Below are 20,339 nucleotides of genomic sequence, written 5' to 3'. Positions count from 1 at the left end.
TTTCAAAGATAGACCAGCACCCACTGATGGATACCATGTAGCAGGACAAGGGAAAAGGAACTTCTAGTGTTATTTCACTGGGAAGGTGGGGCGCTGACTGACCCCGATGAAATAATAACCCTGATCAAACAAGATGTCACGTCCTGGAGGCAACCACACAGTCCTTGCAAATAGATGGCAAGGAAATTCAGGGGAAGGAGGCACGGCCTGATCACAGCAGACTGGAAAAGTCTCAGGGCATTTGGTTAGCAGTGGTAGGAATCGAATCGCGGGATACTTACTGCGGTGCATACGAGGCTGATGTGATTTCCCTTTGGGGAGACTTCCAGCTCAAAGTGATGGTTGAATGCATGCTCTGTCACCATGTTCCTTCTGGAAGGCAAAACCCACAGGGAAAGAGAGAACGGGAGAGCAACAACATTCTGAAAGCCGGAAATGAGATGGATAGCGAGAGCCACTTACAGGAACCAAAAAACGAAACCCTAAGCAGGTGGAGGGAAAAACGGAGACACTGACTCACACAAAACCCACAAAGGGCTCAGGAGCTAAGAGCCTCGGGGACCCCGAGAAGTGGGGTGAAGGTGGGGTTATACGGAGCTGGGTCAGATGGAAATCTATTTAAAGAGAGTTCAGCCCAACAGAATCCCCCTCCACTCTGTGTGGCCAGTGGCTCCTCCTCACTCCTTTGGCAGAAGATTGGATATTCTTCTTTGGAGAAGGTGAAGGGCTGGGAGATGCCAGGCCTGCTGCAGGCAGGAGAGTCTACCGAAAACAGAGGACTAAGGGACAGTCACTTGCTAAGTGCTGAGACCACAGCCTTCTTCCCTGCCCAGCTCCCAGGATGCTGCTGGCTCAGCCCCACCCTCCCTAGGCAGGAGTTAGAAGGCTTCTCGGGGAGCCTTGATCAGCCCAGGGCAAATATGGAAAGGTGTTGCCATCACGCAGTTTCCCCAGGATTCAGCCCATCAGACCACCCTGTGGAGAAGCCCTGCTCGACACACCCCACCTCACTGCTGGACACAGACAGCCAAGGATCACCAGACACTGGAGGGAAGCTGGGGACAGGAGACAGGGGACACAAAGACGAAACACTTGGAGGAATCAAATTCTTTTTTTTTTTTGAGACTGAGTTTCACTCTTGTGGCCCAGGCTGGAGTGCAATGGTGCGATCTCAGCTCACAGCAACCTCCGTCTCCTGGGTTCAGGTGATTCTCGTGCTGAAACAGTTATTATGGAGGCCTGCGTGAGTGAGACCTGGCCTGCCACACCGGGATTGCAGGCGTGAGCCACTGCACCCAGCCTCAGAGGGATCAAACTCTATAGTTAAAAAGAAATGGGCCTGTGGAATAACAGAATTACATCTAGAAAGGAACAGTAAGAGAATAAAATGAAAGTTAAAAAAGAGGAGGAGGAAGAGAGAAGGGGCAAGAAGGGGAAAGTAAAAGGAAGGACAACTCTGGGGCAATAAAAAATATTATAGCAGTAATTAAAAAAGAGAAGAACCCAATGGAAGGGTAGAAAGATATGGTTCAGAAAAGTTCCCAAAAGGCAAAACAAAAGGAAAAAGTGATGGCAAATAGGAGAGGCAAGATTTTTACAGTTTAAAAGACCAGTTCAGGGCTGGGTGCAATGACTCACACCTGTAATCCCAGTGCTTTGGGAGGCCGAAGCAGGTGGAACACTTGAGGTCGGGAGTTCAAGACCAGCCTGGCCAACATGGTAAAACCCCATCTCTACTAAAAATACAAAATTAGACGGGTGTAGTGGCGTACACCTGCTACTCAGGAGGCTGAGGCAGGAGAATTGCTTGAACCCAGGAGGCAGAGGTTGCATTGAGCCAAGATCCATGACTGCACTCCAGCCTGGGCAACAGAGTGAGACTCCATCTCCAAAAAAAAAAAAAATGAAGAAGAAGAAGACCAGTTCAGGAGGCCCAATATCAAAATAGTAACTGTCAATAAGAGAAAACAGAGTGAGAAATTTATTAAAGAATTCAGGAAAGAGTCTCAGAACAGAATAACACTTGCCTCCAGGTTGAAAATGGCCAAGTGCTCACACAACACAGGAGGCCCACACAACCCTGGAAAGTCTCACAGCGCTGGGCTCCAAGGAAAGATCCTAAAAATGTTCAGAGCAAAAGATAGATTACACCCTGTGTCAGGGGCCCCACAAGACCACCCCCAGGTTCTGTGATTCCCTCAGAGAATTCGCAGGACCCAGCCGGCAATCGTATTCACAGCTCTGATGTATTACATTGAAAGGATACAGAGCAAAATCAGCTGCAAGAAAAGACACAAGTGTGGGGTGAAGTCTGGAAGAAACCAGGCACGAGCTTCTAAGAGTCTGAGCCTGAGACCTGAGTGTCAGGAAGATGTTGACTGTGCCCAAACCAGGGAAAGGGGCCATTGGGCACAGTTCCAAGACAGGAGCCAGTGTGGCTGGTGAGATGGCTAGGTGGTTGGGGCTCAGACAAGGCCGAGACTGGGCAGGGGCCAGGTGTGTGGGTGTGCTGAGCCAGAGTGCCAGGTTCACGCTTCCTTCTTTTTTTATTTGAGATGGAGTCTCACTCTGTCGCCAGGCTGGAATGCAGTGGCACGATCTTGGCTCACTGCAACCTCTGCCTCCCAGGTTCAAGCAATTCTCCTGCCTCAGCCTCCTGAGTAGCTGGGACTACAGGCACCCACCACCATGCCTGGCTAATTTTTTGTTTTGTATTTTAGTAGAGACAGGGTTTCACCATGTTGCCCAGGCTGGTCTCAAACTCTTGAGCTCAGGCAATCCATCCGCCTCAGCCTCCCAAAGTGCTAGGATTACAGGCATGAGCCACCGCACCTGGCCCACGCTTCCTTCCAAGTACAGTGAGCCACCATTAGGATTGGCTCCACTCTTCTGTGGAGTCACATAGGACACACTTCCCTCCTCCCCCAGTGAGGTGTGACAACATGTGTGAAATGTGGTTGTTAACCAGGGACTGGTCACGTAGGCACCCTCTACCTGGCAGGTACCCAGATTCTAGACTCCCAAAAGGAAAACAGGTGCTCAGCATAAACCATATTGTTTATACAAATAATGTAGGCACAGCAAGCCACTCATCAGCTCTGGGAATGGTGGGAGCCCTTCCAAAATCTAAGTTCCCAGATGACAGCAAAAAGCCAACCTTTCAAGCAAGCCCTTCTAAGGACAGCAGTCTCAGACCTGCTGTCCTAACTCTTTTCTGAACAAGAGAATCAGAACAGCATGGTTTCTCCAGCAATCCTGAAACAAGGTTCCAGAGTCCGGAGGATAATTGTTTCAAATTTAGAGTTCTGGCAGTTAAGTGTGAGGGTCGAATTTTCAGACACACAAGGGCTCTAAAAATGTATCACCCATTCTTCCTTTCTTGGAAAGCTACTGGAGATGTTGCTCTACCAAAATGAGGGTGTAAATCAAGAAGAGGAAGACATGGGGTCCAAGAAATGGGATTTAATATGAAAGAGAGAGAGAGAAATAAATGTATTCCTGGATTGTGAAGTAAGGCCCCAAGGTAAAGGCTGTGCCTCAGGCCTAGAGGTCACCAGTCCAGAGAAGACCCAGAGGCTCTGGGAGAGGCTCCCTCAGGACAAAGAAACTGATGAAAGTATTTGGCCACATGGAAAAGAGAGTTACAAACTGGGAAAGAATTAGAAACCATAAAAAAAGTACGGCAATTACTAACTCCAGGAATAACAAAAAGTTGTCTAGAAAAAGAGAAACAATCAGGGCTGGTCTGTCGATAGCATTTCTCTAGTCAGAATAACAAACACTGAGTACTTATCTGGCCAAAATTATGATATAATTGTTAGAAGGATGATGTGGGGACTGAAATTATGCATTGGCAGGGAGCCAAGGCTGGGAAGCAGGTTGTGTGTGTGAAAGAAGTTAAACCTTCATCTTCCATAGTGGACAGTCAAAAATGTATTAGGACATAATGAAAACTGAAACATTAGAAAGTAGTAATTTAAGCATTTTTTTTTTTTTTTTTTTAAGAAACAGAGTAAAATTCCAAAAGAATCCATTAGGAGAGTTGAAATTGGTTGCCTACAGGGAGCTGGACATTGAAGGGAGGTTGGGTTGTGGGGGACTGTTGTTTGCAAAAACCTATAGAACAACTTGACTCTGTTAATTGTTGATGACAGTAAAATCTAAAATTAAATTTAGATATAAATTAAAAGCAAAGCAAAAGAAGGAAGAGTAAGAAAGAAAGGAGGGAGGAAGAAGAAGAGGAGAAGGAAGAAGAGAAAGGGGAAGGAGCAAGGCAGGGAAAAAGATGAAAAGACGGTCATGCTGTCTCCGCTCTGGCCAGGCCAACTCTTGCTTGTTCCCGACATCACCCTCCCCAAGCATGAGCCTCTCTTGGGAAGAGCAGCTGGAAGCAGAGGGAGCTGGGAGACCAGACACAAACTTGGGCTCAGCTGAGGGATGGGAGTTGATAGTCAGGTGCCTGGAACATAATGGACACTGTTCATATTGGTTGCATGAGTGGATGAACGAATTAATGAATTTCTTTTCTCTTAAGTCCTGCAGCTCATTAAGTCACAGAAATTTCTGAATAAGTTGGTGATCTTGGTGGAAACAGAGAAGGAGAAGATCCTGCGGAAGGAATATGTTTTTGCTGACTCCAAAGTAAGTGACAGCAAACTTCTAAAATGGGCTGTGAGGTAGGGAGGGGACACATGCGTTTTGAGGCTCGCTGTGTGCCAGGGAGTGTGCATCATTAGCTCACTCAGTTCCCAGAACAACCCATTTCACACCTGGGAAAGATGAACTTAGAGAAGTTGAAGACCATGTTCCAGGTCGGCCTGGATTTGAGCTGTCACTGTCTCAGGAACAGGGAGGCTTCCCACTTCGCCCAGCTGCCTCCCAGCCTCGAGGCCACATCCTTTATCACCCACATCTAACTCAGCCCCACGCCTGGAGGGAAGGCTTTTAGCTTCCCTGGGCTGGACTTGGGAAACCTTTGGGACACTCTTGGATGGACTGATTGATTGATTGATTGGTTGACTGACTTGAGACAGAGTCTCGCTTTATCATCTAGGCTACTGCAGTGGCATGATCACAGCTAACGGCAACCTCCACCTCCTGGGCTCAAGGGATCCCCTGACCCACCTCAGCCTCCTGAGTAGCTGAGACCACAGACACACACCAACAGCTAATTTTTTATATTTTGTAGAGACAGAGTCTTGCTGTGTTTCCCAGGCTGGTCTCGAACTCCTGGGCTCAGGCAATCTTCCAGCCTCCACAACCCAAAGTGCTGGGATTATAGGTGTGAGCCACCCCTGGATTTAAATCTGAGTCTCGACTGGAGCTCCAACCCAGAGACTTTCATTTCAATCTTTGCCCCACTCTGCAGAAGAAAGATGCCCCTGCCAGGACGGGTTCCTGGGGCAAGAGGTGCTGTGGGCCACTGGGGAAACCCAGCCTGGGCCTCTGTGCCCCCAGAGTGGGTTCTTTGTGACCTCATCCCTCATCTCAGAAATTTGAAACAGGGGCCAAAACCCATCACCGTGGCCTCATTCATAGTTCTCTGCTGTGCAGCTCATGTGAAGCAGTAAAAATGGATTGCACCAGCCTGAACAACATAGTGAGACCCTATGTCTACAAAACAAAAAAATTAGGCCAGGCACAGTGGGTGCCTTATGCTCGTAATCCCAGCACTTTGGGAGGCTGAAGCAGGATGGTTGCCTGAGACCAAGAGTTCGAGACTAGAGTGCAACATGGTGAGACCCCATCTCTATGAAAAAAAAAAAAAATAGCTGGGTGTGGTGGCATGAGCCTGTAGTTTCAGCTACTTGGGAGGCTGAAGTGGGAGGATCGCTTGTTCGAGGCTGCAGTGAGCTGTGACCACACCACTGCACTCCAGCCTGGATGACAGAGCAAGGTCCTGTCTCAAAAAAAAAAGATTGCAGAGCAATAAGGTTATCCATCACATCAGGTGCTGGCTGACTCTCACATCAGGGACCCCCAGCAAGGCCAAGGGACAAGGGCTTCTGGTACAGGCCCACAGTGATAGCTTCCCACTGAGTGCCCAGTCCCCGCTCCTACTTTCACCTCCAAAGCATCAGGGGTGGGCTGGTGGGAGGTCTAAGGCGTCCAGAGCTATCAGGAGTAGTAGGGAAGGGTCTGGGAGAAACAAGAGAATGAGGCCCAGACAGGTGGTGGGAGATACAGAGAAAGACCGTCAGGCTGAAATGCTTTCTGAGCACCTGGGCACAGGTCCAAACACCAGCTCTGCCCCATTGCTGTGACCTCAAAAGGACTGAGGCACAGGGATAAATGGAGGCAATGAATCTTGAGCCACTCTCAACTCGAGGCAGGTTACAGTAAAAATGTCATTGTGACATCTTTGTGAGCTGGTGTCTTCAGGGAGGACTTACCGAGATTTGCAATTATGAGGTTGAATCACGTAAAATTTCTGTCTTTGCAGGTTGAAATAGTCAAACACTGGTCATGTCATATGTTACAACCTGAAATTTTGTGTAGCTTTGTTAAAGTCAGCCTGCTCTGTTGGTTGCATGCTAACAGAGGGCCAACTGAGGCTGCTTGGTACCCCACTTGGTACCCCAGAAAAATAGGTGAAAAATATTGAGGAGGCTATGAAAGCCTTCGTGTCTTCTCTTCTTTTTAATTAGTTTCTTTAATTTAAATTTTCTTTCATTACATAAGTAATCTATTCTCCTTGGTGAAGACATGGCAAACACAAACAAGCAAATGTTTAAAATAAAAACACCCATATACCACGAGTTAATCTGGGACTATGCCCCTTCCAGATGTTTTTTAATCTTCTCTTTCTTTCTTTGTTCCCTTCTTTCTTTTTCTCTTTCTTTTCTTTTCTGAGACAGGGTCTTGTTCAGTTGCCCAGGTTGGAGTGCAGTGGCAAGATCATGGCTCACTGCAACCTCAACTTCCTGGCCTCAAGTAATCCTCTCACCTCAGCCTCCTAAGTTGGGAGGGACTACAGGCATACACCACCATGCCTGGCTAATTTTTTTATTTTTTGTAGAGGCAGGGTTCCCCTATGTTGCCAGACTGATCTCAAACTCCTGGGCTCAAACAATTCCTTCTGCCTCAGCCTCCCAAAGTGCTGGGATTATAGGCATGAGCCACAGTGCCAGGCCCAAATGTTTTCTTAAAAATGCAGTGATGCTCTTCATACCATTTGTCAACTAGATTTTCATACTTAACAATATATATTGTAGCCACTCTGTCCTTGTTGGCAAGATAGTTCTGGATCACACTTGTTAAACACTATGATATTCTAGTTTATGGATGGTCAATAATACTTTTGTTTGTTTGTTTGTTTGAGACAGAATCTAGCTCTGTCACCCAGGCTGGGGTGCAATGATGTGATCTTGGCTCACTGCAACCTCCACCTCCTGAGTTCAAGCAATTCTTCTGCCTCAGCCTCCCGAGTAGCTGGGATTACAGGCATGCACCACCCACCACGCTTGGCTAATTTTGTATTTTTAGTAGAGATGGGGGTTTTACCATGTTGGTCAGACTGGTCTCGAACTCCTGACCTCAGGTGATCCACCTGCCTCGGCCTCCCAAAGTGCTGGGATTACAGGCGTGAGCCACCGTGCCTGGCCCTCTAATACGTTATTAATGAATCTCCTAAAGCTGGACAGTAAGGCTGTTTCTGATTTTTTTCTGTACTGAGGCATGTGCTGCAGAGGCAAGACAGGGTTGGACCTCTGTGCAGCTCCTGATTACTTTATTAAAGTCACAGCCTTGCAGGGGAATGTCTGGGCCAGAAGCCACTCACTTACGACTTGGACGCATGTTTCCAGGTTGCTGTCCTGGAAGTTCATACTGATTTATGCTCCTCTCAGTTTTCTTGAAGCTGACCAAGTCCTTTGCAAAGTGTAATGTGCAGGGAGGCAGAGGCCTTTCTAAGTCTGTCTGCCCTTCCCTCCTTAGAAGAGAGAAGGCTTCTGCCAGCTACTGCAGCAGATGAAGAACAAGCACTCAGAGCAGCCGGAGCCCGACATGATCACCATCTTCATTGGCACCTGGAACATGGGTGGGTCTGCGTGCCCCCTCCCTGAAGCCGCCCTCTCTGCTTCTGCTTCCCTGACTCAGGCATCCTCAAGGTGGGGTGGAGTGAAAACATCCGTATCCCCTTCCTTCCTTCCTTCCTGCCCCAGGGCTCTGTCCCCAACCCCCAGCCTACCCGCACAGCCTCCTTCCTAAGGCATTCCACCCTTTTCCCGAGATGATGGGTAAGAAAAATGAGCGTTGGGACTATTGCACCCCCACAGCAGCTGGGGTGGGTTACTCTGTGTGTCCAAACTGGAAAGTTTTAGGGAAAGAGGCTGAGTATCTAGGTGAAGAGGCTCGTGGGCACCCCGCCAGCCCTAGGCAGCTCACCAAGGGGCCCCAGGCCTGAAAGAAAGAAGTCCACCCCCGAGCAGGGTTGCCAGATTTATCAGGAGAGAGACAGGAAGAGAGATAAGTAGGTAGGTAGACAAAGGATGCCCCGCTATATTTTAACTTCATAGAAACAAATTTTTTTAGTATATGTTTAGCTACAAACAAATACTGAACATATATGCTAAATAGACATTATGCTGAATATATAGTGTATATACATATGCTAAATATACATAGTATTTAAACATATGCTAAATAAATGTAATTATATTAAATATAAATTATACTAATATTATTTAGTTTAAGCATACAGTTAATAATATACTAAATATATGCTAAATATATTTTGTATTAAACATGTATACTGTATATTTATATACTAAACATATGCACTCTACTAAATATAAATAATACTAAATAATTTTTTAGTGTAAGTGTTCAGGTAGAAATAAATTAGATAGAAGACATCCAGATAACCTTATTCTAGAAACTACCGGTTTATCCGAAATTGGAATTTCAATGGGCGTCCCGTGTCTCTTACCCTTTGTCCCAAGAGGAGTCTGGGAGGCAGAGGGTGATCAGCGGCCGGCAGGGGCCTCTTGGAAGTGAAGTGGCAGCATGTCACTCGTGTCCCAGAGCCACAGCAGCCCTGGAGTAGAGCTCCAGGATGTCCATGACACAACGGCAGGAGTTGCCTCTCCCACACAAGAGTGTGGAAGGAGCAAGCTGAGGCTATGCTGCAGGAGGGCCGAGACCCACCAGCCTGGGTGTTTGAGCACCCACTTTGAGCCTCTTGGGGGAGCAGAATGTAGCCACAGTCCATTTACTCCAATGTGTGGCTTCTCTGCACTTGTAAGGCAAGAAACTCATCTCTTTGAGGAACAAACATTGCTCATCCTTCAAGGGCACTGCAGGGAGAACCATTCAAAATTTCTTGATTGAGCTGCCTCAACTCAGTTTTGAAATGGGAATGCAGAGGAGTTTCCATGCTCTCCAGTTTCTCTGGCTCACACCCATGCATCTCTCCACTCTGGGCTGGGATCTGCCTTGCAAGGGAGCCTTTGTTGTCTCCCAACAATGGGTTAGAAGCCACCATCCAAAACTTGTCAGTCCCCTTGGCTGTCTCGAGAATAGGATGTGAGTTCCTTGAGGGACAGAACTCAATGATTGTAGCCTCAAAATGCAGGACAGCATCTGACATCAGGGGATCTTCTTGTGTTTCTATACCTTGAAACTTAACATTATGTTTAAAAAGAGGCTTAACTGAGCTCTAGCCCTCACCGACACCCTGGGTGAGGTTGGCACCCAGGCCTCCATTGCAGGCATTTCTTTGGGCTGCCTGGATGGTCTTATGTGACCACGTGACCTCCCTCACACTCCCACCCTCTGTTTTGAATTCTCCTAATGCTTTGACTCGATGTGCCTTTGACTCACTTGGTGTTGGGTTTTGCTGTTGAAGGTAACGCCCCCCCTCCCAAGAAGATCACGTCCTGGTTTCTCTCCAAGGGGCAGGGAAAGACACGGGACGACTCTGCCGACTACATCCCCCATGACATTTACGTGATCGGCACCCAGGAAGACCCCCTGAGTGAGAAGGAGTGGCTGGAGATCCTCAAACACTCCCTGCAAGAAATCACCAGCGTGACGTTTAAAACAGTGAGCAGCTGGTCGTGCCCCGGGTGGGGTTCCGGGACGGAAGCTTTGCACAGCTGGGCTGTCTCAGAGGCAAGGGCAGGCTCAGCCTATCAGCTCTCAGTTTTCAAGGATGTCTGGGGGCCCCCACTGAGAGATGCGTCTGTATTCAGAAATAAATGGGATCCGTGGGGTATTGCTGAAAACCACTGAGTCCTCTATCTTCCCACCCTTGGTCAGCCCCGGTTCTCATCTTTAGGATGCTTTGTCTCACCTATCACACATCGCTGGGAGTCCCCTGAAGGGTTGGGATTACAAACAGGGTACCCCACACCCAGGGGCTGGGACTGGGGCTGGGTGTGAATCACTGTGCCCTGGTTCACACCCTACACTTAAGGGCGGAGTATTGCAACATTGTCCTCCCACCAGGTCGCCATCCACACACTCTGGAATATCCGCATCGTGGTGCTGGCCAAGCCTGAGCACGAGAACCGGATCAGCCACATCTGTACTAACAATGTGAAGACAGGCATCGCAAACACACTGGGTGAGCGAGCAGGGCGGGAACCCTGTGTTCCTCCCACACCCTCTGCCTCAACTCACGCGACCATGCCATCCTGATCCCACCATTAGTTCCAGAGCCTCACGTCCTCAGCTCCCCGCTCAGTCCTCAGCAAATAGGGGTGGTTGGTCTCCCTGGCTGAAACTCACTCAGGGTCTACACCAGGGCTCCCAGGGATCTAGCTAAAATGCAGGTTCTGACTCAGTAGATCTTGGGTGGAACCCAAGGTTCCAAGTTTCTGACAGGTTCCCAGGTGACTTCAGCGCTGCTGGTCGGCCTGTGGGACCCATTTTAGGTAGCGAGAACCTAGAACAGGGATTGGCCAACTTTTGCAGGAAAGGGAAGGGCCTGATAGTAAATATTTCAGACTTTGCAGGCCACTCAACACTACTCTCTGCCTTTCTGGCGGGAAAGCAGCCATAGTCAACCCAGAAAGCGAATGGGAGTGGCTGTGTTCCAGTGAGACCTTCCTTACAAGCACAGGTGGGAGGTGGCTGGCTCCCGCCCTCAGTCCCTGTACACCAGGTTGGATCCGGAAATGCTGGTGTCAGTGGAGACTCTCTGGCTTCAGAGAGCAGTAACAAGGGCAAGAACTCTTTATGAGTGTAGGGGTGCAAGCCTGTGTGTGTGAGTAAGTCTGTGTCTGTGAGTTTGTGTGAATGAGAGCGTGCATGTGTGTGAGCCTGTGTAGGTGTGTGAGAGTTTATGGATGTGTATTTGTGAGCGTGTTTATGTGAGTCCATGTGTGCGTGTACCACCCATATCTATGAGTATGTGCATGTGTGTGTGAGTCCATGCATGTGTTTGTGAGTGTGTGTTTATGTGAGTCTATGTATGTGAGTCCGTGGGTGAGTGTACCACCCCATATCTATGAGTGTGTGTGAGTTCATGCATATGTGTTTGTGAGTGTTTTTATGTGAGTCTGTGTATGTGAGTCCATGTGTGAGTGTACCACCGCATATCTATGAGTGTGTGTCTATGTGTGTGTGAGTCCATGCATGTGTGTTTGTGAGTGTTTATGACAGTCTAGGTATGTGAGGGTGGGTGTCCAAGTGCATGTGCATAAGTGCTAGAGCCTCTCTGTGTGTGTATGTGTGTGTGCGCGTGTGTGCACGTGGGGTGGTACACACACAGGGCTCCCAGGCTGGCATCAGGGGCGAGGCCAGTGGTTTTTGGTGGTTGGAGTCAGTGGAGTCAGGAATAGGACAGAGTCCTAGAGATAACAGGAAATGGAAGAATTGCTGCAATCGAACGTGCAGAGCTCTCTCAACTTTTCTGCTGACAAACCGCAAACTGTCCTTGTCCACCCCCGCTTGTCCCCCTTCCTTCCTGCCACAGTGGAAGGGTGGGGCTGGCGTGGCTGTCCTGGCTGCGCCCACACTCTCCTGCTGCCCGGGAACTGCCCTGGGTGTGGATTCCATCGCTCCTTGGGCTTCCAGCCCCTCCCACCAGCCCCTGCCCCGCTGTGCAGAATATGCTCGGACCTCCTGGGGCCACATAAAACCACCCCCTCAGCCAGACCTTGCTTGCAACTCCCACCCCAGTTCCTGGTCATCCTGGCCTTGGGGCTGGGCACTGGGTCAGCTTCTGAGCAGGCAGGAGCTCATGTGGACCTGACACACATTGCGTGAGCAGATAGGAGGGAAAGAAGCCAGATCCTGGGAGGGAGCGCGCTGGCGAAGGAGTGTGTGGCGTGGGCAGAGAGCAGAGGTCAGGGACCTCCCTGAGAAGGGCAGTGCGACTGGCATCTGAGGGGTGGGGAGAAAGACCTGGCCAGAGTCCCAGCTTTATGACCATTGCAGGGCAGCTTCTGGGCTGTGGAGCTCACACACACCTTCCCCACCTTCTCCTCCTTCCCCTCCTTGCTGCCCTGGGGCCAGCCTCCCTCCTCCACTCCCCAGAAATGGCTCCCAGCCATAATTAGCACAGGACAGGAATAGCAAATGCTGTTCAGCTGATAAAACATTAGTCCTGGCTGGTGCTGTGGCTCACGCCTATAATCCCAGCACTTTGGGAGGCCAAGGCAGGTGGATCACTTGAGGTCAGGAGTTTGAGACCAGCCTAACCAACATGGTGAAATCTCATCTCTACTAAAAATACAAAAATTAGCTGGATGTGGTGACATGTACCTGTAATCCCAGCTGCCTGGGAGGCTAAGGCAGGAGAATCACTTGAACCCGGGAGGCGGAAGTTGCAGTGAGCTGAGATTGTGAAACTGCGCTCCAGCCTGGGCGACAGAGTGAGATGCCATCTCCAAAAAAAAAAAAAAAATCAGTCCTTAGAACAACCAAGGCCTCTCTAAGAGTGTGCCCTAAGCAAGGCTGTGGGCTAAATGCTTTGTATCATCTCATTTAATATAAATACCCTGCTAGTCACGATGGCTCATGCTTGTAATCCCAGCACTTTGGGAGGCCAAGGTGGGAGGATCTCCTGAGACCGGAAGTTTGAGACCAGCCTGGGCAATATAGGAAGATACCATCTCTCCAAAAAAAAAGACTGGGCATGGTAGTGCATGCCTGTGGGCCCAGCTACTCAGGAGGCTGAGGTGGGAGGATCACCTAAGTCTGGGAGGTCGAGGCTACAGTAAGCAACGATTTTGCCACTGCACTCCAGCCTGGGTGACACAGACTTTGTCTCAAATTAAAAAACAAAACAAAACAAAAAAACACTTGGGCAGAGACTCTCGTTATTATTCCCATTTGCAGATGAAGAAACAGAGTCTATGGAGATGATCCATAACTTGCCCAAGGCCCAGGGATAAGAAAGTGGTGGGCAGGGATTGAAACCAGGCTGTCGGGACTGGAACCAGTTGCTCAGTTCCAGGTCACCCTCTGGGAAGGAAAGAAGAGGCCTCCCAGTTTGGGGGCAGAGGGGCAGGGCTGGAGAGCTAGGTGCAGTGGAGAGGGCTGGAGGGCAGAAAGCCTGTGTGCTCCTGCACTGGGTCCTGAGGATGCTCAGCCGGGTGATATCCAGGGGTCCCTTTAGCCTATGGCCTATCCAGAGCTGTCCAACCAAAAGAAAATGGGGCCCGGTGCGGGGGCTCACGCCTGTAGTCTTAGCATTTTGGGAGGCGGAGGCAGGCAGATTGCTGGAGCTCAGGAGTTTGAGACCAACCTGGGCAACACAGTGGAACCCTGTCTCTACTAAAATACAAAAAATTAGCTGCGTGTGGTGGTGGGTGCCTGTAGTCCCAGCTGTCAGGAGGATGAGACAGGAGAATTGCTTGAACCCGGGAGACGAAGGTTGCAGTGAGCAGAAATCGTGCTGCTGCACTCCAGCCTGGGAGACAGAGTGACACTCCGTCTCCAAAAAAAAAGAAAAGAAAAGAAAAGAAAATGGGAGCCAAATAGATCATAAATAAATAGATTTATGATCAAAATAGATTACAATTTGATCTATTACAATCAATAGATCAAATTTTCAAGTAGCCACATTAAAAAGGAAACAAGTGGAATTAATTTCAATAATAGATTTTATTGAACTTCATAATCCAAAACACAATTATTTCAATAGATATTCAATGTAAAAAGTGATTTGCTATTTTACAGTCTGTGTTTCTTACCAAGGCCGCAATTCTGATGTGTATTTTACACTCACAACCCATCTCTTTTTGTACCAGCCACATTTCAGGTGTTTGATAGTCACACGTGGCCTGTGCCTGTATTGTACAGAGCAGGTTCTCACCTGCGTGTGTCAGAATCACCTAGAGCAGGGGTTGACAAATGTTTTCCGTAGAAGGCCAGATGGTGAATATTCTAGGCTCTGTGGACCACACAACTGTCTCAGCGCTTCAGCTCTGCCATCGTAGTCTGAAAGCAGCTACAGACAATCCAGAAGGGAATAGGCATGGCTGTGTTCCAGTAACATGTTCTTTATGAACACTGAAACTTGAATTTCATATTTTCATGAATCACAAAAAGATTGTTTTTCTTTTGATTTGTTTCCAACCATTTACAAATGTAAAAAAACCATTTGTAGCTGGCAGTGAGCCAACATTTGCCCACTGCTGACCCTGGAGGGCTTGTCAAACACAGATTACTGGGCCCCATCCCAGGATTTCCGATTCAGTAGGTCTGGGGCGGGGCTGAGAATCTGTCCTTCTGACAAGTTCCCAGGTGGTGTTCAGCTGCTGGTCCAGGTTTCCCTTTGGGAACCACTGACCTAGAACAGATCAGAACGTTGGCAGAAAAAAGTGTGATCTCAGTGTGGGCTTTTGGTCTCTCCAGGAACCTTGAATTCGCTGGGAGGGAGATCAGCCCACCCGGGCTAGAACCTTCTGAATCTTCCCAGGGCTTCTGGCTGCCGCTTAGCACCCTGGTCACTTTAGAGAGAGATGCCAGGGGAGGATCACAGCAGCCGCCTTCCTCTACCCCGCTGAGAAGCCCAAGGCTGCCGCCATCTGCGCTGCTCCTGCATTTTCTCATCTCCCGCTCTCTGCCCAGTGGCTCCCACCCCGCACGACCCCGTTCCGCCCTCCCCTTGCCAGCTCCTCACTCACCTGCCCCTCTCACCCGCCTCTGGGTGGTTTCTGGCCCCTTGGCAATTGTGTCTGTTTGATGTTTTGATTCTTCTTTCTGCTCTTCGTTGTAGGGAACAAGGGAGCCGTGGGGGTGTCATTCATGTTCAATGGAACCTCCTTAGGGTTCGTCAACAGCCACTTGACTTCAGGAAGTGAAAAGAAACTCAGGTAATGGAACTCCTTCCCCCCAACAGTGTGCATTTGGGTTATCTGCCCAGACACACCTCACACCTCTAAGCACCAGAAGGACCTGCTCAGCTCTTGCCTTTGACTTTGTGGGTGTCCTGTGGCCTTTCAGGGCCCACCACAGTCTCATTAAAGCCAACTGCAGCACAATAGTGACCTCATGTGTGGAGGAATTTTGTCTGAAGGTCAGAAAAGATATTTCCTTGTGTCATTAGCCTGATGGACTCCTGACTAGCACTATTTCTAAAGCAGAAAGTTTCCTCTGGAGCCTCCTTACAAATCCAAGCTGATCTTGCCTACCTGGGACCCAGGAATGAAGACAGTCATCTAGAATCTTCACTGTTCTGATTCTCTGCTATGCAGATGCTGTTACTCCTGGGCCCCTGCCCTCTATGCATCCAGTGTGGCCTCAAATGCCCTTTGCATCCTGGCTGTGCCATATTTGCACACTAAGGTGGTCTGCTGCAGCAGGGCTGGAGGGCTAAGTCTCCCTTCCCCCTACCTGCTATGCTCCTCGCCCCCGACCTACGGCAGGAGTGACTTCCTGCCACAGTGGAGAGGGAACCAGTGACCCCGTGCTAGATGGCCGCTTTTTCCTTGCATTAGGCGAAACCAAAACTATATGAGCATTCTCCGGTTCCTGGCCCTCGGCGACAAGAAGCTGAGTCCCTTTAACATCACTCACCGCTTCACGCACCTCTTCTGGTTTGGGGATCTTAACTACCGTGTGGATCTGCCTACTTGGGTAAGGGGCTGCCCGCCTGGGGCTGGGGCTGCAGGAGATGGAGGCTCCCTTGAGTCAGCTCGGGGCAGGTGGTCGTGGAGACACGTGAGCTAAGTGGGCTGAGGTGGCGGCTCCCCTTGGGGGCTCAACGCTGTTTCTGTTACTGAGCCTCAGCTGCTCCTCATGGTTCCCCTGTGCTCATGCCCGGTTCCCATAACTGTAACGGCCACCCTGCCACCATCACTCTGCAGCCTGTGTCATCCAGCTGCCCAACCCCAGCCCCGAAGCTTGCCAGGCCTGGATCAGCAGGGCTTCTCACCAGACGCCCGGGCATGTTCTTGTTCCAGGAGGCAGAAACCATCATCCAGAAAATCAAGCAGCAGCAATACGCAGACCTCCTGTCCCACGACCAGCTGCTCACGGAGAGGAAAGAGCAGAAGGTCTTCCTGCACTTCGGTAAGAGCAGCGGCCTCCCGGGCGTGGTGGCTCACGCCTGTCATCCCAGCACTTTGGGAGGCCGAGGCGGGCAGATCACGAGGTCGGGAGATCGAGACCATCCTGGCTAACAATGGTGAAAACCTGCCTCTACTAAAAAAAATACAAAAAATTAGCCGGGCGTGGTGGCAGGCGCCTGTAGTCCCAGCTGAGGCAGGAGAATGGCGTGAACCTGGGAAGTGGAGGTTGCAGTGAGCCGAGATCACGCCATTGCACTCCAGCCTGGGTGACAAAGCAAGACTCCGCCTCAGAAAAAAAAAAAGAAGCAGCCTCTCCTCTTGGAGCCTTTCCAGCCATCCTTTCGTCCCCTTTTCCCCGATTTCCTACCAGGAGAATAGGGAAAATTGGGCAGATGCAAAATCTAGGGATTCAGAATTGAACCTGAATTCTCTCTGTTTCAGAGGAGGAAGAAATCACGTTTGCCCCGACCTACCGTTTTGAAAGACTGACTCGGGACAAATACGCCTACACCAAGCAGAAAGCGACAGGGGTGAGTCCTCTTCACAGACACCTCCCCTGCCCTCCATCTCCTCCCCGCTCGTGTCTGTTCCCAAAAGGCAAACAGAGAGCATCTTCATCCATTAGGCAAAAAAAAAAAGGAAAGAAAAAAATTAGAGCATGTTGATTTGTGTCACAAAGTAAATGGGCAGCCACACTTGTGCACTGCTTTGAGTTGGGAAAATAACCCTTGTGATTTATCTTCTGTCCAGGTACTCTAAGATGCTGAGAAGATTTTATTTTATTTTTTTTATTTTTTATTTTTGAGACGGAGTCTCGCTCTGTCGCCCAGGTTGGAGTGCGGTGGCCGGATCTCGGCTCACTGCAAGCTCCGCCTCCCGGGTTCACGCCATTCTCCTGCCTCAGCCTCCCGAGTAGCTGGGACTACAGGCGCCCGCCACCGTGCCCGGCTAGTTTTTTGTATTTTTTAGTAGAGACAGGGTTTCACCGTTTTAGCCAGGATGGTCTCGATCTCCTGACCTCGTGATCCGCCCGTCTTGGCCTCCCAAAGTGCTGGGATTACAGGCTTGAGCCACCGCGCCCGGCCAAAGATTTTAAAGTATTATTTCCTTAACTGGGTTCTGAAGATCATTTCTTTAAGAAGTCCCATGATCATATATATTTGCTAAACTGCTGAGTGAATTAACATTAAGCAGGTTTCTTTGCTTCAGGACTTATCAGAGCCTTTACGGGCCTAAGAGCATTGTGGTTCTCCATGAGGAAATCTGTATGCCAAACTCAGTTATTCATGGAATACCAACTAATATCTTATTAGGTCACTTGTTTTCCAAGGAACAGTGTTTGGGGAAAGATGCATAAAATATGTATTCATTTGTTCAAAGATATTTCCTGATGGCCTATTATGGGTTAGGCACTCTCCTAGGTGGTGGGAGAGCAAAGATGTCTGCTCCAGGGGCTTCACGGTAGGAAAAACAAGACGAATATGCAACTAGCTGTAGCCAGAGCCAGAATATGGCAATGCCAGGGCAAGGAAGGATCAGGGAAGCCAGCCCCTGGCAGGGTTCAAGGGTTGAACGGCTGGGGCAGTGAAGTACCCAGGCCTGCTAGAAGCCTAGGGCAATGGAACACAAGCTCAAAGTGTCATCTGAAAGAGTGCTGGGCCTTATCTGGGCTCAGGGGCAAGTGAAGAACTGGACGTGGGAGAGGAAGGCCAAGCGCTGGGTGGATTTCAGAACTGAGCAGGAGAAGAAGAGAATAAAACAGAGAGGACAGGAGGAGATCCCGGACTGCTGTCACCCACGAGACTGGGACCCCCAGGATGGGACACCCTCTTCCGCAGGGTCCACTGCCTGCTGTGTGGATAAGGTCACCTGGCCCAAAGGCACTGTCAGAGCAGGTCCATGGGGACCCCTGTGCAGGCTGGTGAAAGATGGTTTGGTTTGATGTGAGTTTAAGTTGAGGCAGATGGGGGCCTGAGATGGGAGAGCGGCCAGTCCTAGATGCCAGGATGACAGGCCACAGGGGGCCACTGCAAGTTCTGCCAGGCACTGGTGCATCAGACTGGCATGTGCAGAATTGTAGTGGGCATTGTGGTAAAGGATGAGGATGCGGCAGGGGCACCGGTGAGGAGGCCGTTGTGCACATTTAGCTGAGCAACAGCCAGGGCCAAATCAGGGAAAACACAGTGAAAATGAAAGAAAGGGGGAAAACAGGATATATTGGGAGACCTGATTGCCATTGATAAAAACTGGAAAATCACAAGGCGGAGCTGGCTTGAAGGGAAAAAAAATAGAACTTGTTTTCAGACTTATTGACTGTATGACATTAGTGGAAGAACTCAGAGAAAATACCCAGAAGGCAGCCGAAGATAGTGACGCATTGCTTAACAACGGGGATACATTCCGAGAAGCGTGTCATCAGGTGACTTTGTCATTGTGGGAACCTCATGGAGTGTATATACACAAAGCCCACTTCAGTTAGATGGTGTGGCCTATTGATCCTAGGCTACAAAGCTATATAGCATGTTACTTTACTGAATACTGTGGGCAGTTGTAACACAATGATAAGCTTTTGTGTATCTAAACATTAAAAAGGAACAGTAAAAATATGGTATAAAAAGAAAAAAATGGGCTGGGTGCAGTGGCGCATGCCTATAATCCCAGCACTTTGGGAGGCCGAGGTGGGTGGATCACTCGAGGTTAGGAGTTCAAGGCCAGCCTGGCCAACACAGTGAAACCTTGTCTCTACTAAAAATACAAAAATTAGCCATGCATGGTGGTACACACCTGTAACCCCAGCTACTCAGGAGGCTGAGGCAAGAGAATCGCTTGAACCCGGGAGATGGAAGTTGCAGTGAGCCAAGATCGCACCTTGCACTCCAACCTGGGTGTCAGAGCAAGACTGTCTCAAAAAAAAAAAAAGATGGTACACCTGTATAGGGCACTTACCATGAATGAAGCTTGCAGGACTGGAAGTTGCTCTGGGTGAGTCATGAGTGAGTGGTGAATGAGTGTGAAGGCCTAGGACATTACTGTGCACTACTGTCGACTTTACAAACACTAGGCTACCCTACATTTATTTTTTAAATTTTCTTTTTTCAATAATAAGCTAACCTTAGCTTACTGTAATTTTTTTATTTATAAGCTTTTCATTTATAAACAATTTAATTTTGATGCTTTTGTAATGTAGCTTAAAATACAAACACATTGTACAGCTGTACAGAAGTATTTCCTTTCTTTATATTCTTAATCTATAAGCTTTTTTCTAGTTTTAAAATTTCAAAACTCTCATTTACATTGACTTTTTTGTTGAAAATTACGATGTAGGTTGGGCACTGTGGCTTATGCCTGTAATCCCAGCATTTTGGGAGGCCGAGGCAGGCAAGTCACCTGAGGTCAAGAGTTCGAGACCAGCCTGGCCAACATGGCAAAACTCTCTCTCTACTAAAAATACAGAAATTAGCCAGGTGTGGTGGTGCGCACCTATAATCCCAGCTACTTGGGAGGCTGAGACAGGAGAATCGCCAGAACCCAGGAAGCAGAGGTTGCAGTGAACCAAGATCGTGCCACTGCACTCCAGCCTGGAGCAAGACTCTGTCTCAAAACAAAACAAAACAAAAAGGCCGGGCGCGGTGGCTCAAGCCTGTAATCCCAGCACTTTGGGAGGCCGAGACGGGCGGATCACGATGTCGGGAGATCGAGACCATTCTGGCGAACATGGTGAAACCCCGTCTCTACTAAAAAAATACAAAAAACTAGCCGGGCGAGGTGGCGGGTGCCTGTAATCCCAGCTACTCGGGAGGCTGAGGCAGGAGAATGGCGTAAACCCGGGAGGCGGAGCTTGCAGTGAGCTGAGATCCGGCCACTGCACTCCAG

At 49.2% G+C, this 20,339-nt stretch overlaps 1 protein-coding gene across 1 annotated transcript in view; it reads left to right on the top strand.

Annotated features, from left to right (window-relative positions):
• Positions 1-20,339, top strand: part of INPP5D (inositol polyphosphate-5-phosphatase D) — a 153,547-nt gene that overhangs the window by 97,894 nt on the left and 35,314 nt on the right. The window contains 8 exon segments of the mRNA XM_010353138.2: positions 4,535-4,641; positions 7,936-8,038; positions 9,848-10,044; positions 10,450-10,567; positions 15,173-15,269; positions 15,894-16,032; positions 16,359-16,467; positions 16,908-16,996. Coding sequence (XP_010351440.1) covers positions 4,535-4,641; positions 7,936-8,038; positions 9,848-10,044; positions 10,450-10,567; positions 15,173-15,269; positions 15,894-16,032; positions 16,359-16,467; positions 16,908-16,996 — 959 coding nt within the window.

Source organism: Rhinopithecus roxellana, chromosome 14 (assembly GCF_007565055.1).
Source record: "Rhinopithecus roxellana isolate Shanxi Qingling chromosome 14, ASM756505v1, whole genome shotgun sequence".
NCBI classification, from domain to species: Eukaryota; Metazoa; Chordata; class Mammalia; order Primates; family Cercopithecidae; genus Rhinopithecus; species Rhinopithecus roxellana.
This window is presented reverse-complemented; position numbering and strand designations above follow the sequence as displayed.